The sequence below is a fragment of the Calonectris borealis genome, chromosome 3 (genome assembly GCF_964195595.1).
Source record: "Calonectris borealis chromosome 3, bCalBor7.hap1.2, whole genome shotgun sequence".
NCBI lineage: Eukaryota > Metazoa > Chordata > Aves > Procellariiformes > Procellariidae > Calonectris > Calonectris borealis.
Genome location: NC_134314.1, coordinates 83,097,204 through 83,124,842, shown reverse-complemented (window position 1 = coordinate 83,124,842; position 27,639 = coordinate 83,097,204). Strand labels below are relative to the sequence as shown.

General features: G+C 39.5%; 1 protein-coding gene across 1 annotated transcript; it reads right to left on the bottom strand.

Annotated features, from left to right (window-relative positions):
• Positions 1-1,424: 1,424 nt before the first annotated feature.
• TSNAX (translin associated factor X) lies at positions 1,425-27,403 on the bottom strand. The gene is made up of 6 exons (XM_075146447.1): positions 27,246-27,403; positions 25,074-25,181; positions 21,510-21,624; positions 19,723-19,853; positions 4,921-5,048; positions 1,425-3,261 (listed from the first exon to the last, which is right to left on the bottom strand). The coding sequence occupies exons 1-6, from the start codon at positions 27,259-27,261 to the stop codon at positions 2,887-2,889; spliced, it is 873 nt and encodes a 290-aa protein (XP_075002548.1). The 5' UTR covers positions 27,262-27,403; the 3' UTR covers positions 1,425-2,886.
• Between the last annotated feature and the right edge of the window lie 236 nt (positions 27,404-27,639).

The following is a 27,639-nucleotide window of genomic DNA, read 5'->3' as shown; positions in this document are numbered from 1 at the left end:
CACTCTTAAGTAGACAGACATACATGTCCTGTCAACAGGAAGTTTCTCTTGCATAACTTCTCTGGCAGTTCTGGAAAGCTAAATGCGGTTGGGTTTATTTTCCTCACTGCAAATTAATAGTCAGGACAAAAGTGAACCTATAAGACAAATCATTTCTGAGAAAGGAGATTCTAGAAAGGCAGATGATTTTTAGCACGCAGAGCTGCCCTCGTGAAACATCTGCTATGACGTAGTCCTGTTCTGGCCGTAGACCAAGCATATCAATAGCTCCACAGAGTAATGGGATAAGAAATGGGAAAACTGCCATTGCTTGTTTAGCAGCTTGTTTTGCTGATAAATGTCTGTCACTTTTCAAATAGCTACAGTGTAATTGTTTTTTGGGGAAAATATTTCCTTGAGCAGGAGGTTTGCACGCCATTAGCTATTTCCCATCTGTGCTGATGTTTTAATACACCACACATACACTTTGCTCCCTATTAGAAATTATTCACAGCTTTTGATTACAGACAGGCAGCCTGAAGTTTAGAAATCACGTCTGTCATTAAAAAGTTTTCTCTAGCCTTACAGAAAATTTAGATCTCAAAATCATTAGAACCAATATGTATTTTTTGAAAGAACCTCTAAAGACTGCTAGAAAAAAGTACACTTCTTAGACATCTGTAATTTTAAAACAACGAATGACTGTACAAAAGCAGGAGCTGTTTGACTAAAGCGGTGGCCACTGTGTGCTCGTTCCATGGCTAGAGGCAGAACGTCACTCAGCCAAGCACTGCCACGTGCTGGAGTTCATCTCATCCCTTTTCAAACTGTGCCATGAAGATTTTTAAATTCCACCTGATAGCTGCTAGGACAGACAAGAGACAGACCTCTGTTTAATATCACACAATACCTCTAATAACTATCTGCTTTCACTTCACACACATATACTCAACATGCAAATACTTGCAGTAAATTTAGCTGTGCCAAAAGACACAGAACTATACTCTTACCTGCATCAACTGAAATACTAGATGCATGCATTTCTGGGGGGAAAAAAGAACCAAAACCAAAACCCATTCCTCCTCCTTTCTTTCTCCTCCTCCCACCAGAAAAAAAGCAGAGAAAAAACAAGGAGATGTAAAAATGTGGGTACCATTGCAGATTTATTCCAGCGATAAACTCGTTTTGTCATCTGAATCCTTTGCATTTTTTTAATTCAAGAGGATCACATGAAATTTCTATCCTAACTAGTTTTTAGACTTCACAGAATAAAGTTAGGGAGAAAAAGAAAAGAGATTCCGGATTAGAAAGTGCCCCCTCGAAGTATGAATATAGGAATGGAGTGAAATTTCCAAGTCAAGTCCTGCACAGTGGGAAACTCGCACGACTGGGACTTATTTACCACTGGGACCAACAGGCAAAAGGACCAACGACCAGGCAGCGACTGCTTTTCAGAATTTATTGTAAAAAATAGTATTAAACAATAGGAAAAAAGCCACTCCTTGTTCAACCCACCACATACTGCTTTATGTGGAAACAATGGAAAAATGTGACAGAAATGTATTTACCCATTCCTATCCATATATCAGATGATCCCAGCTACTCAGGACATGCTCATGGGAAAAATATTGGCAGTATCACAGCATATGGAAGTGGAAATAAAAAACATGCAGTATTTTCAATTGCAGTTGGGAGGCCTATTTCCTGGAGTCTAAAGATCATGTTGTTTTATCTGTTTTCCTTTAGCATAATGTACATTATCAGACTTCTCATAACTTCAGACACCGGCAGAAAGCCCTGATTTTTTGCCAATGGTGACATACCCACCTCAAAGATAAATGTGGAAGTCAGAATGTCTGCCTTATTTCTGTTTGCAATTTCCTTTCCATAGGAATATGCACATGATATAGTTCCTGCTAACAGATATTTAAAGCTTGGCTAGTCTTTTTTCACTAATACCAGTTCAACCCCACTGGAGGTCCCCTCAGGGCAGCACAAATAATGGAGCACAGACTTCCAACACCACACCGCATTTGTTTTGGCCAAAAACTGCTTGTCCTAACACCAAATTATTCATGTTAAACATACTTGGTAGGTTTTCTGCTTTTGTCTACAAACAGAAAGATGTCAGATTCTGCATTAAACTGTATTACAAAAAATGTAAACCAATACATTCCACAATATTTTTTTGTGGATTTTCTAGCTCGTGTCAAAACTATGAAGTACCAGTGTTAACTTAAACAGAGCTCAATTTAAATGGAGCCCCAAAATAATAAGTGCACAGTAGTATTTACCTGGTGTAATTAGCTTCATTATCAATTGGTGAAAAGGTGACTTAGCTTCAGTTTCATGCTCAAAAGCATTAATCAGAGAAAACTTATGTTACATGGCACCTTTGAGACTACCTCAGTTTCAAGTCAAGAGATTAATTTACACATACATAGGTGCATTGTTTTAGGTGTGACGTGAGTATAGAACTCAAATACCCAAAAAACATGGGTCAGCAGAAACCTATGGATAATGCTAAATAACAGTACCTAACCATTTTTTTTTTTCACTGCTGTGCTTGCTGAAAACTGCTAACAGCAACCACGACAATTTGAAGTGACTCACACAACTGACAGTCACTGGTGTAGAGTGCAGTGGAAATTTTGGCCATTCTGAAAGAAGATACAATGGAGCAATACAGAAAATTCCATACCGGGAGGACAAAGTCAAACATTTGTTCTCTTGCACATCATAGAAAGTATTTTTGGTTACAAATCACCACTGCAAACAATCTTCTCATAGATAAAACTAAAAATGTCTCTACCTAAAAAGCTTTGAGAAGGGTCAAAACCCCACAAACCATAACTAAAATCTTTCTCTAAGTCCTCTTCCCTTCTGAATTGCAACAGTCTCATTATTTTAAGAAAGGCCCTCTTCTTGATCAATCAATTCTGTTTTGGTGGAGAACACATCAGCCAGCATGTGCTTTGGGATTTCAGATCCCCGTACTTTTAATGTGTAGCAGGCATTCTCTACTTTTGCCAGACTCTGTTTCAAGGTATACAGCTTCTTAGATACTTCGTAAGGTCCAGTGTTGCCAATGAAAGTAAAACCATCATAAATCTGACGTAAGAACTGGCTCAGTTCAAAAGGCGTGTCTATGTCACCATTTCCAACACTGCTGATGCACAGCCGCATCAGCTCTCCAGTTAGATCAGCCACTCCCAGCAGGTAATCTACAGGTGTTACCTTCAGGCTCCAAGTCTGTGGTTGTTTATCATGGGAATTGGAGGTCTGAGGACAGAACAGAACAAAGTCCAGTACAGAGAACTATGAAAAAGCAGTCTATAATGGTTCAAATACACACTAACTTATCTAACATAACCGGTAATTAAAAACATTCTGGAAAATTAAATTGCATGGCACACAGTCTTATTTCAGAAATACTAGTCTCCTTCCAGCACACCGGAAGGTATGAAAGCATCATTTCCACTTGAGATGTGATTTCCATTCTAGCAAGCATGATAAACATACCCTGCTTCTACCATCTCTATTTGCAAACAGAATTGTCATATCTTTGTACCAACATTTATTTGCAGTTGCTTTTTTTTTTTTGGCTCACAGAGCTCAGCCTGTGATTTAAATTTTCCCTAAATGGTCTGTCCAAAGCTACCAAAGCAATCGAATCAAAAAGAGTCTGCATTATAAAAACAAATCATATCATTTCGTAATAGTATCTGGAATTTCAAAATATATTTTCTACAAGAAGCTGATAGGTATAGTTCTCTCACATCCATTTCATATCAACTGAACTCATTAAAATAGCTAAAAAATACTTCATGAAGAAAACTCATCACAAAGTTACAAGTTTGCTCCTATATCCAGGTTTCCAATATTTTTTATTACCAAAATATTGGTAACATGGGAGACAATGCAGGTTTCTTTCTGTTCCCTTGTTCCGATAACACGGTACCCACCCAAATTCACAAATCTGGTTAGCGGCATGTAAGCAGGGGTTAACAACTTCACAATTTGTTAAAACAAGTGTGCCACAATGGGTTTGCCTCTGGTAAGAACAAATAAACTTAAGCTAAAAACTTGACTTCTTTGCAAATATCTTACCAAGAGAAGGAATAAAAAGTGCTTTACAGCAGAATCTCTTCAACAGACACAGACTCAGGAATTCACCTAAAGCAGTGGTGCTGTGCACTACTGTACATTGCACATGCACTGCATGTGCATTTCGGTACATCACTACAAAATCGCCTTCTGTCCCCTGTCAACAATCAAACTGTACACAGTTTACTGTGGTCGGTGGCAGTAGTTTGTCCCTATGCAAAAAGTTCTGTTCTACGTGCAAGTCAAGAAACAGCAGATACAGTATTAGGAGTAAGGGATGATGGGACACAACCTTGTCCTCTGAGGGGAAGCATCAAGATCATCTCCAGGAAAGTTACCAATGACCAAGCTAAAACATATGCAGTGCGTTTTAACAGAAGCTGAATACAATGCCTCCTGTGACTAGTTCAGTACCAGCAGTAAGATTTCATTCATGGAGTTCATCCTGCCTTGGATTCGTTTGTCTCCCCCAACTTTTGCTACATCACTATACACCAGTAGGCCTTACAGGCAGTCACAGCCATTAGAAATCCCTCCTCTATATTTGTTTGCTAGTATTTCACTATCCTGGATCTTTCCCCCTACCAGAAGGAGTTCAGTTTGCTCTGAATAAAAAGGATGTGAAATTTATAAACTTGTATCCCACGGATTTAGTTTACTACTTGCCAGAATAAAAAGCATGTTTTGAACAAGTGAGTCAAAGCCCACATGTATATCTAATACCATTCCACTAACTGGCCTTATTTAATCAGATGCCAAAAATGTGACTAAGCCTACTCATTGCATTTCCATCCCAGAAAGATGTTTGTCACATGAGAAAAGAAAAACTTTTACCGTGTTTGTTGTTTCTTCTCTGTCTTCCGCTGTAAATATTAGTTGTTTGTTGATCTCTTCAACACTAATCAAAGATCGTGTTTTGATAAAATACTGAAATGAGACTGCCTCAACATATTCTTGAAGTCCTGCAAAAATAGCAGAAGAATTAAGCTAATGATTCAAACTTTCCAGCAATGATCCATGCTCACAATTATTCAATTTTTTTAGAAATCTTTTAACTGAGACTATTTTAAGGTTACTAGCAAAAACTGAAAACTAAGATAATCCAGAAATAACATTGAAACATAATTTAACATAGCACACTTCTGAAGCACGAAAACCAGACCAAGGACACAGTAGATAAACATTTTCAAGTTTTTACTCCAACTGCATTTTTCACTTAAAACCTTCTGTAATATCAGTATAAAGCATTACACTACTCTCAGAAACATACTGAACAGCAGCTCCCCATAATGTCCCTCGGGTCCGTACTGGGACTAGTACTGTTTAATATCTTCATCAATGACATAGACAGTGGGATCGAGCTCACGCTCAGCAAGTCTACAGATGACATCAAGATGAGTGGTGCAGTTGACACGCCTGAGGGACAGGATGCCATCCAGAGGGACCTGGACAAGCTCGAGAAGTGGGCCCACGTGAACCTCATGAGATTCAACAAGGCCAAGTGCAAGGTCCTGCACCTGGGTCAAGGCAACCCCCAGTATCAATACAGGCTGGGGGATGAAAGGACTGAGAGCAGCCCTGCCGAGAAGGACTTGGGGGTACTGGTGGATGAAAAGCTGGACATGAGCCGACAATGTGCGCTCACAGCCCAGAAGGCCAAATGTATCCTGGGCTGCATCACAAGAAGCGTGGCCAGCAGGTCAAGGGAGGTGATTCTGCCTCTCTACTCCGCTCTGGTGAGACCCCACCTGCGGTACTGCATCCAGCTCTGGAGCCCTCAGCACGGGAAAGACACGGACCTGTTGGAGCGGGTCCAGAGGAGGGCCACAAAAATGATCAGAGGAATGGAACACCTCTGCTGTGAAGAAAGGCTGAGAGAGCTGGGGTTGTTCAGCCTGGAGAAGAGAAGGCTTTGGGGAGACCTTGTTGCAGCCGTTCAGTACTTAACTGGGGCTTATAAGAAAGATGGGGATAGACTTTTTAGTAGGGCCTGTTGCGACAGGACAAGGGGGAATGGTTTTAAACTAAAAGACAGTAGATTCAGACTAGATATAAGGAAGAAAATTTTTTACAATGAGGGTAGTGAAACACTGAGGTGGTAGATGCCCCATCCCTGGAAACATTCAGGACGAGCCACCTGATCTAGTTGAAGATGTCCCTGCCCATGGCAGGGGGAGGGTTGGGCTAGATGACCTTTAAAGGTCCCTTCCAACCCAAACTATTCTATGATAATGGAGCTTTTAAAATACGAAATTTGTACGATGGAGAGTGCAGATTAGTATTTCATGAGTTCACAAAGACACAATGCAGAGAAAAAAACTGCAGATAAATCAAAAGCAAGGCAGCTCACCTACAAAAAAAGTTTCCTTTGTTTCATCTAATTAGCAACAGTAGCTACTTGTTTAAAACTGAATTTCCCACTTCTCTATTTTGTGGGAATTAGTGGGCGGGCTCATTAAAACATGCAGGTTAGGTGAAATTTATGTTCAGGACAAAGCACGTGTTGTTACAAATCACTCCAGACCAAAAAAAACAAACAACCCAAACAAATCAACCAGACAGGACTGTGATGTCCAACAAGAGGAATATACTGAACAACAGCTCTGTGCAAAAGAACTTATACTCTAAAAACAAGGCATGCAGGGGGACAAAAGGAGTTGGTGTGCTGGCAAGGAAATAAAAGATGGGATAACAAATGTAGCTTGTACCAGATTTGTATGCCATCTGCAGCCACCTGCCACAATTACCTCTCGCTACCTACTTAGCAGATGGTGATTTTCTGTATGCATTATAGCAAAGGTGAGATTTAAAAAAGAGCTTGAATGTTCAGACAGCGATTTCACAGGTTCTGTCAGTTTTTCCTTATGTGCAGAGAGCAGATTTGGGTAAAGCATGTGGGAAAAGTGCATAAGCAGAAAGCTGAAGTTGGCACTGTCGGTGGAAAAAAAGCAGAAACAAACCTGGAACAAACAGCCATGGCAGAGCTAAGCTAAAAAAAGTTTTGAAGACAAAATCAATGCATGTGTATATCTGACCTATGGACAGAGAAAGCGCCAAAGGACGACGTTAAAGGAACAGACTGTAACATGACAGAGATGGCTCCAGCAGAGCCATTTTGAGCCACTTTAAAAGGATAATTTCACTTCAAGAGAAGCAAAGAGGTGACACTGCCATATCACGCTGCAAGAGGGCCAGGATTAGACAATAGTTTTGCCAATGCGTAAAATGAGGAAATGTGGAGGTACCCAAGGGTACCAGAAGTAGAAATCTGTTTCCATTAGAATAATTTTAAAATCCTCAACTGACCTCTACAGGGCCAGGACCTCTGCCTACAGAGACAGGCAGGAAGCAGCAAATTTAGATTTCATCTGGATCAAAGAAAAAGTCTAAATCAAAAAGAAGAGAACATAGATTTGAATAACAGATGAGGGTGGAAATACCCCCAAAAAACTAAAGGTAACCTCAAGGGAAAATTCATTCACAGAAGTGTGATGAGTGACTTCCATTTTTTCCTTTTAAATATGTATTTGCAAGGTGAGCGGAGGCTATTCAGAAAGGCAATTCAGCCTGCACCCTTTATGCTTCTGTATAGCAGCAATGGGAAAAGCAGAATAAACATCCAGCAACCAAAGCCACACTCAGCACTGCTGTTCACAAATTGGAACGCACACAGGGAGCTGCAAGGCCAATTAAATACAATAATTTAATCAACTACATTCAAGTAAAGCATTCTGAGCACAAGTAATAGAAGAATACTAGATAAAAGCTACTTAGGATCTTCTAAGATAAATAAATTCAGAAGTTGCAGAGAGGTAGATTTCATCACCCATTCTTTTCCTGACTTACACTCTCATGTAACACAGCCAGTAATTCATTACGAAATTTTGGCTTTTTCTGTGGATAAGCTACCAGATACAGCAGCATTCCACATGACAACATGTGTGAGAATCTCCCTCTGCTACCTGTGGAGAAGACTATCACATATGAAGAATCAACTTGGCATTTTCCCAAGTTCTCAGAGAGATCAAATCAGCTCTCAAACTTTTTGGTAAGCAGTTTTCTCCATCAATCGTAACTTCCAGTTTCAGCTCACTCCACTTTACTACTTCTCCACACACGTTTTGTCCTTTTCCAGGATAAGTGTTTGGCTCCTCCGTTCATTTATTTTTATGTATTTTTTTTTATATAGACATACTTATATGTACGTATACACACACACATATTTTTGCTTCCTCCTGCCATCCCACCCTAGCTGACATGTTCCACTCTTCTCCTCGCTCCTTCTATTTAACACCATCATGTTAATGTTGCACACACAGTCTGGTCTGTCATTTACACAATTTTCACATTTGTCATTTACACACCTTTTCACAATTAGGGAATCTATCTCCCACTATTTACAAGTAAGCCTTACAAAACCTCATTTAAAGTTGTTACCATTACAAACAGACTGGTAACAAATCCTGGTAACAACTTTGCAAAAAACATTCATATCTGACTTTTTTTTTTTTTCTTTTTAAAGTCCTCCTTCCAGAAGTAGCTACAACATGACACTTCAATGACCCAAGACCTTGAAATAAGGTGTTTCCATGTGCAGGTAGAAGGATGTTTAAACATGTTATGTTTTAGCTTAATGGTAGGACATCCGCTATTTTCAGCAAATAATCCCCAAGGTGAAAAACCCCATCCCATTTCACTACACCATCCAACAATACCTTTCCCCTTGTGCTCTTGTTTTGGATTAATTCCAAAATTGGCTTATTTACGGACTAAGCTGCCAGTAATGGAATAGTTTGTAAGATCGCCTTTTATGTAAGTTTTTTTTTCCCTAGTACACGGACTAAAATTCCCAGTTAAAAGCACTGTGTATTATTTCTACTAGCACTTCTTAAAATTACAGATGTAAGGTAACAAAATGCTTAAGTATTTTGATATTTTATTTCATTTACTCTATATAGCTTGTACTAGTGACCCAGTATAACAGCTTCCTTCTACATTTTGAAAATTTATTTTCTTCATAAGAACTAGAAAGTTACACTGAGATATCTTCTGAGCACGTTATTTATAAAGGAGGAGGTTTTGTGTCTGAAAGTCTGTGAACTTTTTTTGCCAGCTCTATCAGCTGATATTCAAGACATTTATCCTTATCTATATATGCAAGCTCTGAGAAAAAACTGTTAAGCAGTTTGTCTAAGAAACTTAGCAAGAGATCAGGTTTCTTCAAAAAACCAAGTCATTGGAGCACTCAATCCAAGAGTCAAATGAATGCGTAAGGGGTAGGAAAAGATAGTTCTATTTAAAAAATGAGTAAAGAATAGAAATTCCTTAACTGCAGGAGTCAGGTTAGGGTAAACAGAATCTAATTCCACCCAAGATGTACATGCACGGAAGTTTTAACCCAGAATGACAGCTCAAACAAGAGGTGAAAGTTTCCTCCTAAAATTTTGTTTACTTAATTTCCTCCTTTAAATATGTATTCAACAGTTAAAAGATGGGTTAAAATGGATTTCATGCCTCTCAGTTCTTAAGGTTAGCAGTGTCAATGCTACCTGCTATCTTCCCGAATAAGCTTCTTCTCTCCCTATTTCTTCTCAAACTAATTTTCCTTCTATCCCTTCATCCTCTTTCTTTCCTCTTTCTCTGTATCTTTTTGTTCACAGTGCAGCCTGTGCTGATGGTTAGGACACAAACAGATGACAGCCTATGTTCTCTTACCCAGCTCCTCCCCTAAACCATGCCGCAGGAATCACAGGCCAAGAGCAGCCACTATAAAGATGGCAGGAAAATATACACAGCAAGTTTTGCTTCCAGCATCACTATATGAAGGGTGAGGCACATTATTTACAGGGTGAGTCATGTGAAATTACCCACTTGCAAATTCATTACAAAATCAAAACAGCACAGCCACAGCTCTATCTTATCATCCTATTTAGGCTGACAAGTTACATTCTCGTTAAAAAAAAAAACAAAACCCAAAACAAACCAAAACAAAAAAAAACCCCACACAACACCCCACAACCCAGGGGAAAAAAAAAAAAGTCATATTCTTGTGGAAATCCCAAACAGAGGAAAACCAAAGTTCAACTGGACAGCCCTTATTACTAAGCTCTGCAGAAGATGGGGAGGAAGGTAGACTTAAAGAACCCACTTCTACAAACATATTAATGAAGGGGAGAACTGGTGAAATAAGCAAATAATTAACCAGGTACATCAACTGAAAAAGTACAAGCAATAAATTTAAAAGTATTAATACACAAATTAAATCATTTTGCTTCAGTCAGTGTCCTATTAAGATGAAACTGACAATTCACACCTCAGTCTTTTCCATTTAAGTTCTCTGCAGACTCGGCAATGATTCCTTAGATTCACAGGTCTCTTTCCATGCACAAGTGATAAAAACTTAAGTAATTAAACTAAAACTGAGGCTGTGAAACAATCCAACTGCTTTGTTGATTGTGAGCGTGAAGTCAAAGGTTAATTTTATAACAGTACACTGAAAGAGCATAAAGCCAGCTAACCTCAGAGACAGGCATGCTCTGGACATCCTGTTGTGAAAATGGTTTAACAGAATAATTCCACTCAGGGATGGATTTTGTAAAATGGGACTAACTAACAAATACAAATAAAAGCACTAGAACAAATGTCCATAAAAGCTTACAAATTTGGGGGAAAAAAAAAATCTCTTTCTATTTACTGAGTAATACTTCAAAAGCTGAGTCATTATGGCATGTAGGGCTACAAGTAGTCTGAATTTTTAAGGGAACTGGGGAGAGAAAAACCACAGCTAAGTCCACATCCACACAAACAAACTGCTCCATTTTATCAATCCAGTTTTGAAATTACTTTAGTAATCAGTACAAACCCAGATGTGAGTATTTGTCAGAAAAACTTATTTTAAATAACCTTGAACTGTTTACTAATGGAATATAAATAAAGAATGTATATTACATCTAGCAGTGATTTGTCTAAATTGGTTTACTATTATATCAATAATTAAATTGATGCAAATTTCTCGTATTAAGCCCTGAATGCTTTGTTGATTAGTCAATTGCTACTTGACACATCTATGACCACCAAGAAGTTCTGTTCCCTTCTAACTGCATGTGTTGAAGTGATGTATTTCAGATACTGAAGTGTTAATATTATTTGCACTTTGTTTAAAGTTGAATACACACCAACTTTAGGGAAAAGGTAATCTCAAGATTAGTCTGTTTTCCCAATAACTACAGAAACAAATATAGGTTCCCTATTTAATATGCACAGGTGCTTGTGAAAGTTTAATTACTTCCCCAAACAGGCACAAAAACACTGCAGAGAACTGCAAAGAATATTTCAATCTCTCATTGCAGAGAGCAGCTTAATCAAGCCTTTTTGTTATTGTTATTAGAAACGTGTACATATGAGAAATGCTAGTTTTTTTGCAGATGACTCATCGTGGATGAGAAATTCAGCAGCTTTCATTTTGCTCCTCCTTGAAGACCGGAGGCATGTACCATGGTTGCTTTTGTAACGAAGTTTTTTGTTCTGAAGGGTTTTCTTTTTGTTTCTTTCCCCCAAAAAATGTAGTAATTCTGAAGAGCAGCCAATGTTCTATGTAAGTTCTTAAAAAACAAACAAAAACCCCCCAAACTATTCCTGCCACAAGTAGTCTTCCTGATCTCTTTGACTACCTCCAATTGCCTTGATAATTGACATAGAGTTTTAAAAGTCATTCAGTTAGATGGCAAATTTTACACTACTAACAGCCTTGAGGGCAAGTGCTCAAGATACCAAAGAAAGGAAGCTCTGACTCAGCCAGGATGTTCAATGATCAAAGAAGGAAGAGCACCTAACACAACACAGCTTCTTCAGTTCAAACGCCAGTGAAAGTTCTCCTCAAGATGATGTTGTTTCCATGCAACAGCCCCAACTCACTAGCATGTCAGAAGTACCAATGGTGGCCATTTATCCTCATACATCTGGTGAGATGGTAAAAAAGGTACATCACCACTCACCAACCCCTGTTTCTCACCACATGACTGCAAAACAAAAACTAATCACGATGCACTTATACTACTAGTTTCCCAGAATGGAGTTCCTCTATGACACATTCTGACACATTCTCCTGCACGATTTTAAACAAAAAAAAAAAAAAAAAAAAAAGGTTCATAGATTTTTCTTGGTCTTCTCTCGTGTTCCACCTGCACTTGGTTCCTGTAAAGGCTGGAGAGCTCTGGTCTGTGAATTACTGATGTTAACAGCTGCAGGGTCGAAAAAAATTCCTGAGCCAGAGCACAAGGCCTCCTCCATTTGCTCGCTATGAAACTGAATTAAAAGACAAACAATGTCATAGTTTCAGATTGTCATGTAAATAACTGCAGTATTTGCCATAATAGTACTGCAGGACTTTAGTACAGTTAGGTCTCAAGTTAGAATTAGGAAAAGACAATCTTTCTTTGGCTGGATCCAGAGCATGCATCTTTAAAAGACAGTATATAGCTTCTCTAATGGACTTATGCTGCCCTCAACGGCTCCTGCTGAATTTACAACTTATGCTGAACACAATGGCTCGTTCAGGGATCAGTTGATAATCAATGCTCACATAATGCATGCCCTGTTTGGTCATGTCTGAATTCACGTTCATTTTCGCACGTTTGCTTTAAGTTTTTGTGTATGGACATACAAATCCTGCAGCAGAAAGTAAAAAGTGAGAGGCTTTGCAGTTGCTGATTTTTCACTTTCCCTGGAAGAACCTAGAAAAAAGGTGTGAACCAGAAATAATCAAAGGGTAGTAAAATGCAACAAGCTGAAGGTTTCAAGTTTCAAATAAGCAACTTCCGGGGTGAAGAAAATCAGTTTGACAAAGTTTGTTGGCGCACTTGATGATGTGAGAACATCAGAGAAACAGAGAAAGTAACAAAACAGAGAAACAAAGAAATTAACAAAATTAGGTCTGATGAATATTAGCTTATTCACTGCAAATTCCATTAATTTCCCAGTATAATCAGGAAACTTTGTTTCCATTTCTGGCATTTTACCTCTCACCCACAACAGCAAAGAGATGAACTTTAATTCTTCAGTTACATCCTGTTCCTGTGTTATTATGTTTTCCCACCATCTTGCAGCAACCTGATTGCTTCCTTCATGGATAGCTTTCCTTTCAAGTTTTAGGTGTTCTCAAATCTTTTCCTGGGTGAGACGTTTACAATTCACGATACCTTCCTCAGGCAGTAAAAAGCTTTTCTTTTGTATTGCCAACCTACGATTAAATATGCCACCTATTTCTATTACAGTTTTTTAACTTTCTTAAGAAGAAAAAAAACGTCCTACTGTTCCTGATGTGCAGAATAGTTCTTTACCTTGGTAATATTTCAGAAATAGATAGGTCTTTACAAACACAAAGGTAACTAGCACAGCTCGAGTATGAGATGTTCTTTCCATATTATGAGTGAAAAAGTTAAGAACAAAAAAAACAGGTAACACAGCAATCATTACGTGGATAGTTCCTTTAGTTTGTGTTCTAATCCAAATCCTTCACAAAATACCAAAAAATTTTACTTAAATAATCAGTAATCTAAATCTGGCCTGCTTGGACGGACCTCACTCATCTCCATAGCATTTCTTACAGCATCATGTCTGGTGGTCCTACATACTGCAGTTAAAAAATGGTATTCTGGCACAATTAAAGTATTTCCTTTTCATCCACGCAGACTTAACTGACTTAGTCCAATCCAGCAACGCAGTTTGTTGCAGTATGATTACACGCCTAAAGCGACTCGAAATGCATAAGGCAGGAGACAGAAATAAGCTCCATTACATCATTTTCTCAGAACACAAATAGGGCCTGCAGAAGATAAATTATGTGTTAGACTGCGTCAATGCTGAACTTTTACACAGAATTTCCCGCATCATCATCAGCAGAAGCAGTCACAGAGCAATAGTTTTGACAAGGTGCTGACATTTTACAGCCTCGTCATCTAATCCTATTGAGAGCAAGTGCAGACATGATAAAGAGCTAATGAGCTTCTCTGTGCACACCACTCCACTCACCGCTGCTGCTAGCACAGGCGCACAGCAACAGAAAGGTCAGCCAACAATGCCCTAGTTCCATCTACTATCATCACTTTACGCCACACTACTGAAGAAGCCCCAGAAGAATTATGGGCTCCTCATTCCATATTTTGTCTAATGGACAGCTATCAGCTGTGAAGGTAATACCACACCTACACGTGCTCCTAGCAGAATCTGATGACCTCACTGTAAAAACATCAACACGTAGTTAAAACTGTCACTCCAAGAGGTTTTTCAGTCAAGCTGCCCTATAGAAAATAGTTTAACACCTCAAAAGCCTTACAATTCCCTCACATGCCCTTATTGTTAAGGGTCAGAAAATTAAGTCCTCAGATAGCTAGAGATTTTGTTTAACAAAATCACGTTAAAAAGATACTCCATTCAATCCCACACCTGTCAAGGCCAACCTATCAAGCAATCTCTTGGTTTCCCTCTGCATTACAAAAGTTTTGCATTTATGCAGAGTAGATTTAGAACATGCTTAGAATAATTCCATAAATCCTAACACGTTGCAGAGCACCCTCTTTCTTGTCTTTAAGGCTCATACAGGTCTTTGCTGTATTCTGTTGATATTTTCCTTATTATTTTAGAGTTAAATATATACAGAAAAATACCCAAACACACATACATACATATATAAAATCCTGAAAAATTTCTGCCTCCCTGTCATAAATTCATACAATCTTTTTCAGTCCTTTTCTTGCATAGTGTCTCACAACAATTTTAAAGGAACAGTACACATTTCCTCACAGGATATATAAGGTATACACTGCAAAGTGGGGCAAAGGAGCAGGAATTCTATATTACAAATAGTAAAGCTTTAAAAATATCAACAAAGCAGAACATTCTAACATAACAAATGAAGAGCTCTACATTAAAAAAAGACTTCATTATTTCAGTATCTCTTTGTTTGCTTGTTTAATCATCCCCTGGGACAATCTGTACTGTTAAGAAACGTGTAGAAAACAGTCATCAGTTTTTGTTGTTGTTCAATTAGTGCTATACTCAGTGTTTGAGCTCATGCAAGTGTCCTTTGGGGAAACGTCCTGCGTGCCATTAGCACTATTCTTAATGAGGGAAAGCATGAAACTGCTTTAGTGCTCTGCCAGAATTGTTTTATCTTCAAGTCAAAAGAACAACTACTTGGAGTAACCCCAAAAAAAGCATTTAACAATTACAAGCGGCAAACAATATTCCCAAGCATTATACTCATAGCACTCTTCTATTTATAGGCTAACAGTTATTATACTGAATAAAATATGTATTAGGCAGCTTTATTATGCGGACAGTCATGATTTCCCAGTTAAGGCTGCTACGATGGTTTCCATTATAAGCCCAATTTTGATCCCTTTTACTCTTTCTGTGAGACATAGGGTGGGGAACAGGAGGATGTTTCATGTTTGGTTTCAAGACAAAGGAGAATATTTTTAGGAAGTTTGAGGTTAATTGGACATGCTGCTTTTGAGATATGGGACATAGGCATTTCTTTATTCTTTTTTGAAGAAAAAAGCTGTTTAATGGCAATGTTTTTGTTCATAAAAAGCCTTTTAACTAGTTCTCCAGAATTTCTTTAAAATACAAAATCAGAATTGACAACTAGGTGAAAGGAAGGTCAAGACTTTCAGCTCTAGGAAATACATGAAGACAAAAGATCTAGCACTTCTAGCTACATTTATTTTCAAAAAGGCATGCAAGCTTTTTCCACAGCGAAAAAGGCAAAGCAACAATTAAAGAACACTAGACTTAAAAACAAAACTAAAAGCAACATTCTTAACTCTTATCATGGTTTCCCTCCCAATTACAGTTCTTCATAAACAGTGGGGGGCAGGGGGAATAAAGCATTCCCTCTCACAGTTGCTCTTTATCTAACTGTCCCCTCATTCTTCATGTCTCTAGGTTTTCTATCTCAGCTTCATAATCCTGACATCAGGCATCTTCACATCTCTGACACCTCCTTGATCCTAGCTTCAGCATGATCAAGATCTACAAGTCTTTAAGTCTGCATATTCCTTTTTTTTGCCATACCAATGACTAACCGGAGAGTGGAGGATTTAATGAACAAGGTAAGAGTAAACCTCTGGCTAAAAGTTTGCATTTCATACTTGTCATACACACGAGCTCATTTAAACAATGCCTAAAAGCATTCCCTGTCTTCTCACTGACACATGCGTATATTCTAACACGCGCCCTTACAAAACATGCACAATGGACACCAGCTGGCACAAATTCCCCTCACAGAGGAACATCACGTAGAACAGGTAGAATTTAAGTAGACGCTGTGGATGACCTACAGAAATGGAATGAAAGCAACTTATTTCAGTTGGATTTTATATACAGTCGTCTTAATGAGGCAAGAACTACCTAATTACAGAAACAACAGGGAGATCTCAGGGCCAGGCAGTATTATACAACTGATGAGATTCCACAGACTTGCCACTTACTCACGTCAGAGGAACTGAACAGAGGAAAAAGGTAAAAGCACAGCCATTCCCAGTTCTAACTCCAGAAAAATCAGTGGGAGGCTCCGTATTTCTATCTTTTCGTTTTGTCCACAAAACCACAAAGTTTGGGCATTTGCTTGAGAGACTGCACACCTGACTGCTGCAAAGATGGACAACAGTCTACTTCTCCTCCCCCTTATTATTTAGTGTACTAATACCTCTTTGCCGTCCTTTCTTTTTACCTAGAGAGGTCAATAAGATGCATTCTCTTAAGTTGTCTTAAGGCTGTAGTAAGAAAACTCTTTAATTCTATGACAATCTCACTCCAAGTCCCATGCAAGTGTTAGGGATGTGCTGTTGTATATATAACTGTGTGCAGTTCTGGGCTGCACAATTTAAGGATGTGAAGGTCCTTGAATGTGTCCAGAGGAGGGCAACAAAGCTGGTGAAAGTGCTGGAAGGAATGTCCTATGAGGAGCAGCTAAGGACTTTGGGCTTGTCTAGTATGGAGAGGAGGAAGCTGAGGGGCAACCTCATTGCTCTCTACAGCTTCCTGAGGAGGGGATGTGGAGAGGGAGGTGCTGAGCTCTTCTCCCTGGTGTCCAGTGATAGGACGCGTGGGAATGGTTCAAAGCTGCACCAGGGGAGGTTTGGACTGGATATTAGGAAGCATTTCTTTACCGAGAGGGTGGTCAAACCCTGGATGCCCCAAGCCTGTCAGTGTTTAAGAGGCATTTGGGCAATGCCCTTAATAATACGCTTTAACTTTTGGTCAGTCCTCAATTGGTCAGGCAGTTGGACTAGGTGATCATTGTAGATCCCTTCCAACTGAAATAGTCTATTCTATTCTAAAAGCTTTGCAGCTGTGGAGGCATTGAGTCATCAAACACATGCAACAGGCCTCTAACTTCCTCTACTAGAGATCTATTGTAATTTGACCTGCTCTACAATGGACAAATACATCTTAGGCATTTTAAGAGGCTGAGATTTAAAACACTGGGGAAAAGTTTTAGAAATGCTGAATTCTTTCTGATAGCATATTTTCAGTTGTTTTCTAAAGAGTTTCTTCGGGTCCATTTTGATTATTGATATTATTCAAGTCAGAAATTGATTATGCAGGAGAATCAGCGTGGCTGACTGTGTGTATTTACCAAATACACAAAGCAAACCTGAAAAGGGATTTTTTTCATTAATTTCTTTATTTTCAGGTTGCTATGGCTAGTTTAAGTTTACATATCTTTCATATAAAAAAACTTCCTAACTTTTCAGGTTGGAAAAGATGTATTTTTTATAAACCAAGAGTGATTTTTTTTTTTTACTCAGAGGAGAAAATCTGGAAGTAGAAACCTAGTGTCAGGTTTGCTCGTCTTCTTTGTAAGACACGAGTACACACAGAAGTTATCGCATGATAAGTTTCCATACATCTGCTATGTAGGCATACTCTATTAAGTCCAAGATGAATACAAGCTAATTCCAGCCAAGCTGCCCCTCAGTAAAAATAGAGGTAGGTATGCCTCTTTGAATTTACCCACACAAAGTCACATACTAAGAAAATAGAGACAATTCAGGTGAAGCAGCTGATGCAGGGTAACCGGTTACCCCATAACAATTTTGCTCACATGGCAAGGCTGATAGCTTGTCCCATGAGGTCTCACAAAGATTCATGAGGTAGCAGAACTCAAATGCTGTTGTTCCATAGATAGCATTATATGACTTACACGGGACTACAAACTTCAGGAGTTATTCAGACAAGGTTTACAAGTCTCTATGAAGCTTTCAAAAATTTTTGTTCATAAAACTAAATGCAAGGATTTTCAGCTTTTACAAGCAGTGCTTAAAATGAAAATCCAAACACATTTTCAGCATGTCAAGATACTCAGACTAGTATTGTTCACAGTTTGAGGTCATCTGTAGTGTCAGAGTTTTGAATTATCTCTTTCTTTTCATTGCCTCATTACAGTACTAAGCTATAAAAAGCAGCAAGACACACACAGATTAAGTGGCTCTTTAAGAATAACTACCTATATTTAATTTGAATAACCCAATGCACCACAGGTAAGAGGACTGTGGAACTGAATTAGAGCCATTGAAGACTAGCATGGCAAGCTCCTTCTGGTTCAGAAGTACCAAACTGAGCTTTCACTTAAGAGCTGTCTCACTCTTAACAAGCTTAAGTTTGTGTAAGACCTAAGTACAAGTTAACCTGTGCACTGTCTTGTAAAATTACATAGATGTATCTGCTAATGGTTTATCAAATCAATCCTATGGATATTTTTAAACAATTAAATAATTCAGGGCAAATCTGCAGCTCTCCTCAGCTGAAGAAGTCTTGCCTGAACAAGGAAAGATATACAGGATCCCAGTATGTTTAAAACAATATTGATAAACACAAGACACTTATGCCATGACCAAGATGTCAGAGAAGCAGTTACATATTTTACTTGTGTTGCCACAAACAAGGCATAACAATTTTAGGTAAGATTCAAATTGTCAGCAAAGATTCAGCAAAGAAATATGATTTGACAGCAAGAGTCATGAAAGCACTGGGACTTAGTATCTCAAGGATGTTAGTAAAGACTGCTATTTACAGATAGGAGCAGAAAAAGATGCGATTGAAACATATAAACTCTGATTTAATGCTTGTAACACAGAGGCAGAAGCACATTCTGAGTCTTTAGAAGAAAGAAAATGCTAATCTAAGGATTTTAATTCATGAACTTTATCAACTCAAAATGGGATCATTTCACAAGATAGTCACTCCCGCTCTCCTCCCAGAAATTATAACCCTTCTGGTAAGGTGGGGTAAATGAGTGTGTTGCACATACTCCTCTCAGTCAGAGAAGACCAGCCAGTACATTCGTTAGAACTACTCCCAACTTCAGTTTAGGTCAGGGTCTAATTTCTTCCAGGTGTAGTCTCCCATTTAAATCTTCATTTAACTGCAATGATAAGACGACTGTAGGGCAATAGCTTGTCTAATACCAGAGCTAACTTTGCTAACAACAAAGATTAATCTGAGTCCTGACTTATAATCATAGAAATGTGACAAATTCAGACCTGCAGCATGAATAGGAACTATTGCTACATGAAGAGAAACTGAGCTTAGTGCAAAATAGCACACTTGCCCTATTTTAAAATAATTTACCTGGAGATATAGCTCTGTGGAACTGATACATGTCTTCTCCAATCAGTTCTTGTGCAACCTGCTTAATCTTCCGTCGGACAGCATCTAGCTTGACTTCAGATTCATTTAGTATTTCTTCCCCATTGGGAGCACTGCAATCATAAAACAGAAACTGAAAGAGCAGCTTTCAGAACATGAGCAAACAGTTAAAAAATATTACACATTTCCTTTTACTAACCAATACATTTTCAATGGCTTCAGGAAAAAGCCAATATTGGAATGAGAAACAGTTTAACTTTCATTGATACCTACTGCAGATTCTGAAATTCTGTAGATTCTTACAATGAAAATAATCAACCAGCCAAACACAGTTCTGGTAGCATGATGTTTATTCCAGACTAGAATTTTAATTATTGCTTAAATAAGAACAATTAGAAACAAAGCAAAGGCTTCAAAAAAGTATTCCTGAAAAACAGCAGTATTTGCAGAAGTCCTTCAACCTCTTTTTTTAAAAAAAAAAAAAAAAAATCAATATTTTGCAATACATTGCAGTATTGCAAAATACAATACATGATCTACTTCTACATGTGATTTTTTTTTTTTAGGAAGTAATTATGGATTACGCTATTCAGGAACAGCTGAAATATCTGATTCACAATGACAATATATACTTGGCATTTAAAATTTAGTTTATCTAATTTCCTTTAAAATTCCCCCTCCCCCACCTCCACATAATCTATATGGTATATTAGTTTACAGTCTATTTAAGGAACTACTGATAGACTGATCTCGAAAAAACGTTTAAAAGCAAACAGATTTCTGAAAGTAAAGCCACAATAATAGTGAAAAGCAAAGGAGAAGGAAATGAAAATACAGCATGGAAAGCTTCCAGTCTGACAAAAACAGGAATGTCTTACAAAACATTCAAAACAAAAAATTCAGAGTAAAGAGGAGGAGTTTGTTGTTGTTCTTTCCTCTACCAGTTCCCAGCGATCTAGCCCCTGCAGTGGGAGTAGCTATTTACAGTCAAGGCTGTAGTGGTTACTAGAATTATCACAATGCCTCTTTGCAGGAGAATACCAAGTTAAAAAGAGGGCAACTTCATAATCCCTATTTATAACTATTACTACTATGGTAACTATAAATAGCTGCTACTACAGCAGAAATGCATTGATAGGTAACAAAAAATAAATTAAATTAAAAATAAAAGGAATAGGGAGAGCTGTTATAACTGTAACACACAAGACCAATGTTTGACACATACAGTAAACTTTTTATACAATAGGCTATGCAAAGCTTCAAATATTATTCTGTTATTCTTCTCGTTTGTCTGTGGCTTCCAAAGACTGCTTGAAGGCTCATGAGAACACAAAATATGTAGAAGCTCAAACCTTCACACAAAAGCCTTGTAAGTTGCAGTATGTATTGAAGTAAACAGAACCCAGGTCACCTTCTCTTTGCATTGATGACCTAGGGTGGGGCTGCAAAAACCAAAATGGTGAAGAAACTGCAAAGGCAACTAACCTGAAGGAAGGGTGCATGTTCTTCTCTCCCAGTTTGCTGAAAGCTGGAAAGCCTTTATCTGCTGTTATACTCTACTACTCTGATGCCATTTAATACACCAATAAAATCAACTGAGAAACCCAAACCAGCATCTTTCAATCCTCTGACTGCAGTGTGCGTTCATTAGCTCACATCTACCCTAAAGAATGTTTATGGGAAGTTAATTAAATTCCTCTGAACAGAACACTGCAGCTATTAATCACAAATACAGAGAACACTGCATGAACATGCTCAATGTGACTCACCTGGTAAACCTGTGGAGCAGAAATATTGTTCGTTTGCTTTCGATAGTTATATCACGACTGAGCTTCACAAGCCGTTCATATTTATCATGCCTGGTGTCAAGCTCCAGCTGAAACGCTGCAGAGTCAATTATTATAGTAACGAGCATGGTTATCACATGTATACAGCGTAGGGGAAGAGCAGAGAGCCTGTGCTACAGTAACTGCTTATGGGTCCCAGCCCCACCAGCCTTTTCTCTGGGGTGCCTCTTCCCAAGGTGGGCAGCGCAGCTGCTCCTGCATGGGGCACGGCTGCGGAGGCCACCACTGCCTACCACCTGCCAGAGCTGCAAAATTCATCATTAATACTACTTTTGTTTAATAAGTCAGGTTTAAATATATATCAACCCTAATGATGCTTTAAGGCAGTCCAAACAATTCTGAGGTAAAATATTTATTTTAACTAGTAAAATCTATTCTGCAATATTGCTCTTCAGGAAACTGACTTAAAATTTCACCCAAATTCAGCAAGATAAATTAAAAAATAAAACCCTACAATCATTAGTAAATAAGATTTACCAGTCTCTAAGACAAATCAAACAAAAAAAGGCGTTTAATTAAGGCACATATACTGTTAAAAATGCACTGTTTAGTTAAAAGAAAGGTTGCATTTTACATCCCAACTAGACTTGGCCAAAAGTCAAGTATTTTAATATCCCTAGGAACTAGAAGTACTAAAGCAAAGTGAGATCAATTACTTAAAATAAGATTTCTGACTTACTGATGTAAATTCTCTCTAACTATAATGAACACAGAGAAGAGAGGATGTGTATTTGGTTATCACAGTCAAACATTATGAATGTTTCCCAGATACCATTAACATTTTATAGACCATTATTCCACTAAATAAACCATTAATAGATAATTATAAGAAATCTAACACATTTCCTGCATAACTGTCTGAGGTGTTAAAGTGTCCGTGCAAGAAGATGATGAAAATAAGCTAAGAGGTTACATTTTTAAAGGGTCTAACAAGTGAATATCCTTTAGAAAAGCATAGCAGTTTGCTGGCAAGCAAAGTTTGGACGAAGCTACAAAAATAACTGCATTTCTCATCGCCTTGATAAAAACTTGGTTCCTCTTATTTTGTTCTGTTCGCCCCAGTCTTCTTCTGAAACTCTAAGATAAGTCACAAATGCTGCTACTGATCTTTTAAATATTTCACATATGATTGGTGTGTCTTCAAAATTCTGAGAGTCAAGTCCACCACTGAATTATCATCACGAAGAAATTTTCCCTCAGATCATAGTGACAGGAACTTGAGGGAGGGAGACTGGTACTTTCCTTCGTAGGATGCCATATATGACATTTCCAATGGCCATTTACAAATTTCATCTATCAGGAAATTCACTATTCTGAAGATCTACAATATTAGCAATGCCCCCAGTCTCTTCTGGACGGTTGTGGCTTTTAGACTTTTACATTAGATTTTAAACCTGTTAGGGACTACTAGGAATTGTTTTGTGACCTGAAGTAAAACACGGGCAAATACGGTAATCTTTAGCCTAAAAGGATGCAAGAAAACCTACTGTACTGTTGCCTAAAATTGCAAAGGATTAGAACTCGGGGGATTCTCCAGGCTAACACATCGAGACCACACAGCCATTTCCTCCACACATTCCACTTTAATGTCTAATCTATCTCTGAAAGCAAAGACTCAGACTCTACTGATTTTGGTGGTGCAGAATCAGACCATTAAAAATCACATTTAATAAATCTTAACCTTACAAATCAAGACACTATCCACCCTCTGTATCACTGAGCTGTCATATTTAAAATGTATTAAGCAAAGACTCAGACTCTACTGATTTTGGTGGTGCAGAATCAAACCATTAAAAATCACATTTAATAAATCTTAACCTTACAAATCAAGACACTATCCACCCTCTGTATCACTGAGCTGTCATATTTAAAATGTATTAAGCACAAAAAGGTGTAACTGAATACGCCTTGGTTTTTGATTAATTATTATTATAGAAGACAATTTCTCACTAATTTTTTAGAAATCTTTGGTGCCAACAGATAACTATGTCAATTCAAGTACAACATTTTTCCAAAGAGATGAAAAAGAGCAAAATGTGTATAACCATTTAATTTCACACATTAAGTTCTTCAGATTCAGGCAACATACATAGAAACAGTGCACCACTCCAGTTCACCTTACACAGCTTGCTCAATTATAAGCCACTGGAGCACACCTCTTCTTGACGCTTGTGCCTGGAGACAAAGGCATGGAGACAAAGACCACCAGTGCCTCTGTCTGGGGCTTATAACCACTAGTGCAATACAAAGAGTGGATCTTTGAAAAGCTGAATAAACCGTGTCCCTTACATCCTTTCTGAAACTAACCAAACACTGCTGACTGGATCTCAAGGAAAAGGAGGGAACAAGTGTTGTTTTGAATTTGAATTAATAGCAACCTTATGATAAACTGGTATGCTTAAGGGTGAAAAATTAAAGTTGAAAGTACAGTTGCACTACTCAATTCAAGCACAAGTGTATGTACGTTATTCAATATAAAAGTTTAGGGGTCAAAGTTAATCATCTGTCAAGCTGACTTACACAGAAAAAAATAATTATCTGTTTTAAAGAAAGCAAGGAAATTATATGATGTCGAAGTGACCATCTATAACAGCCCTCCAGCTCTTACTTCTTCACCCTCCTTAGCTTCATAAAAAATAGGGGATGGGGAAAATTTTACATCAAGAATTAATCTGTTCCCCATATCACATGTCCTTCCTTCTTCTGTCAAGGCTTCTCATTTCTGAAGCTCAACTTTGCCTTGTAAGGGCTTGTCTAATAAGAAAGTTCAACTAAATTTACTGGAGCTTAAGTCTGGTTTTATGCAAAATCCTATAAAAACAATTTGGTTTGAGGGAAGTTTACACTTGCTTATTTAAAGAAACCGAAATACAAGCTAATTTTAAAAAGGCACTCAAACTGAAATAAGTGGCTACATGCAGGTCTGTATTAGTTAGCTAAACTCTTACTTTTAAAAAGTGCATGTATAAACAGCTACTAACTCGCAAATCAGTGCATCCAGATTTACATTAAAGTAGCTTAGTCATATGTGCACCAGAGCTAAGGGCAACAGCTAAGAGCCTTCTCAGGCTCCCCAAAGGTAGCTATCCTCTCCTCCTGTCCCCATCGCTCAGATTTTGCATTACACCTCTGCAGATCTTACAGTTTTCTACCATCAAAGGGCCCAGTCACCTTTTGTCGTCTGAACCCTTATGCAGTTTGCTTAGCATCAGGTTCAGCACAAGTGGGGTGGGGAGGCGAAACAGGAGGTAGGATGAAAAAGGGAGCAAGTCATGAGTCAAGTGGAGCTACGTGAAATCCCACTCTCAGGACTTTATTGCACAAAAAGCGAAACACCAAGCTCTAAATGTATGAAGCATGAGTCCAACTAGTTTCAAGTTTCTCCCCCAGAGAAAGGTGGTTTATTCCATTATTAAATACTAGTAATTTCCTAGCAATTTCTACACCACATGTTTTTATAATCTGGCTTTCCAAATGCTTACTTACATTTAAAAGACATCATCAAAGCTGAAGATGGATTAACGTTCTCTTTTTCCTCTCTTCTTTGACCATGTGGAAAATTGTCATGCTTTCGTTTTCTGAACCCACCCGATCCTATTAATAGAAGATACACACACACAAAAAAATTTAAAAATAAAGTAGTTTTGCCAGAGCATAAGCAACATCAGCAGGCAGTCTTCAGAGCACTCCTGACTGTAGCCATATTTTACAGGATAGAATAAGGTAACTGGATGAACCTTATTACCAACTGACGTCATCTTCACGTTAGCATGCTACTTTATCCAACACATTCCTAGTGAAAATCAGAAAAAATCCTACCAATTTTAATGGATGAGTGTGGTAGGATCCTAACTACTTTTTTTTTTGGTAAGGTTTTCACACCCTTTTATGTTTCCTTTCTGTAAGGGAATGGCTGCATGGAAATCCTTGTGTGAGGAATGGCCTACAGGATTAGACCTTTTTTTTTTTTTAATTATTTTAAATACTCATCTTGACAGGAGTCATTAAAACTACAAGTTTTTCATTACTGTAATTACTTATGTCATGGGTCTTCAGTAATCAGAAAAAGAAGCAAGGCATAATTTAAGTAGACTACCATTATCCAGGTATGCAGGTTTATCTCCTGCAGCATAGCATCTTAGGTCCTTACCCTCTGCCCATTAACCAATTTATTCTCTTTTCACCCCGATATAGCTGTTCCCTTCAACTGGCCTTATATGCCCCTTCCTGAGCCTCCCTTTTCAAACCCTCACCCAGAACTCATCTCTTTTTGGACTGTGTTTTACTACTGATTTATACTTTGTACTGTTTCTTCCTTTTGTCCTTCCTTCACCTAGGACTGACTCATTGTGTCATTCATGTTTTAACCGTTCCTCTCTCTCACTACCTCCTTTTTGTGACAGCTGTACACTTTGTGATCCAAAATTTGGCAAACTCTTATATACAAGCATATCTTTTTGAATATGTGGAGTTCTCTCAATTTCCTTAAAAGAAGCACAAAAGGAAGCTACTTAAAAGTTACAGACGAACACTGGATTTTAAAATGTTTCCGTTTAATTGTTTATTATCCCAAACCAAAACCAGAAGTAGGCGTAGTTACTTTCTAAAAGAGGAAACTGAAAATCATTTTTTCCTTCTTTTCTGTTAGGACATGAGTTCAGGGTTTTGTTTTTCCTGTAGCAGTTGAAAACATTACAAACACAACCCCTGAAATGGTGCAGAGAATTAAACTCTCTGCAGTATTCCGAAAGTTGGGAACATCATAATGACCTACAGGAAAAAACAGGCCCTTCTGAAGTGTTGGGGGCAGGGTCGGGGAGAGAGAAATAGAGAGAAGATGTTCCACTGAATAACCAACAACTTGAATATCAGAAAACCACAGATTGCAGTAACAGCAACTTAGCCTTAATTTTAAAAAATAAAAAAGCCAGCTTCCTTGTTGCAGAGCCGACTTTCTGGCTGAAGGGAGGTCTGTGTGGCTGCCTAGGCTAAACCAACACAGGCGGCAAAGCAAGCGCTGCGTTGCTGAAAGTCAGTTACCCCTACAAGCACTTTACAGGCCTAACACACACCCAGCTTTTGGCTGTAGCAACTGCTTTTTTACCACCAAGGATGAGGATTTCTAAAACTACGTTCACAGACATGTCTGTAAGGCCCAAGTGAGAAGGCGATGACACCTCTGAAGAAACGGTCTCCCTCAGCGCGAGGGCAGAGCTTAGCTGCCAGCCGAAGGGAACCACTGGTTCGCGGCAGCAGCTCACACCTCCGCCCCCTCCCAGCTGCAGGGCCGCCCCCCCGCGTTCGCCAGCCCTAACTCCTCACGCCTTTGTCTCCTGCCGGCTCAGGGAGCTGAACCGGCCCTGAGGGCCCGCACAGCCGCCGGCCCCGGCTCGCTGCGGCTGGACCGCCCCTCGGCGGCGGCGGCAGGCGGCGCATCGGACGCACGCCCGGAGAGGCGCCCGCCCATACCCCTGCGCGCCGGGTGGCGGCGGGCGGCCCCGCTCCGGCGGGGAGGCGGCCCCGAGCCTCAGGGGGCCGCGGTACTCGCCGCGCTCCGGCGGAGGCCGCAGCCGCGCTGCGCCAGGCGCCGGGGAGCCGCCGGCTCCAACCGCCGCCGGGCCGGGGGTGGGGGGGAGGCACGCGCGCCGCCGCCGTCACCTTCCTTGCCGCTCATCCCGGTGCCGCCGCCGAGCCAGGCCGCGTCCCCCGGGCAACGCGCTTCCGCCCCGCGCGCCACCAGGGCCCTGCCGCCCTCGCCTCAGCGGCGCCACGGCAGGGCGCTCGCGCGGGTGCCTGACGGCAAGACGCCACACAGGCGGAGGGCGCCGGCCCGTCGCCCGCGGCGTGGGAGGCGCGGTGCGGAGCTGTGGCGGCGCGGAGGGTGATATCGGGCCTTGCTGCCCGCGAAATCGGGGTAGCGCCGAGGCCCTGGCCGTGCTTCCGGGCAGGCGACTCCGTGGGCAGCTAGTCTGCGACCCCGCTGTGGGCCTTCCCGCGCCCGCGGCACGACGGGACATGTAGTGCTGGGGCGGGGGTGGCGGCGCTGTCAGAG

Coding starts and splice junctions, on each gene's coding strand:
- TSNAX (XM_075146447.1), bottom strand. Junction 19,854..21,509: donor CTGCTCCACAGGTTTACCAG/GTGAGTCACATT, acceptor TTATGATTGCAG/TGCTCCCAATGGGGAAGAAA. Junction 5,049..19,722: donor CCACAGAGCTATATCTCCAG/GTAAATTATTTT, acceptor CTATTTTTGCAG/GACTTCAAGAATATGTTGAG.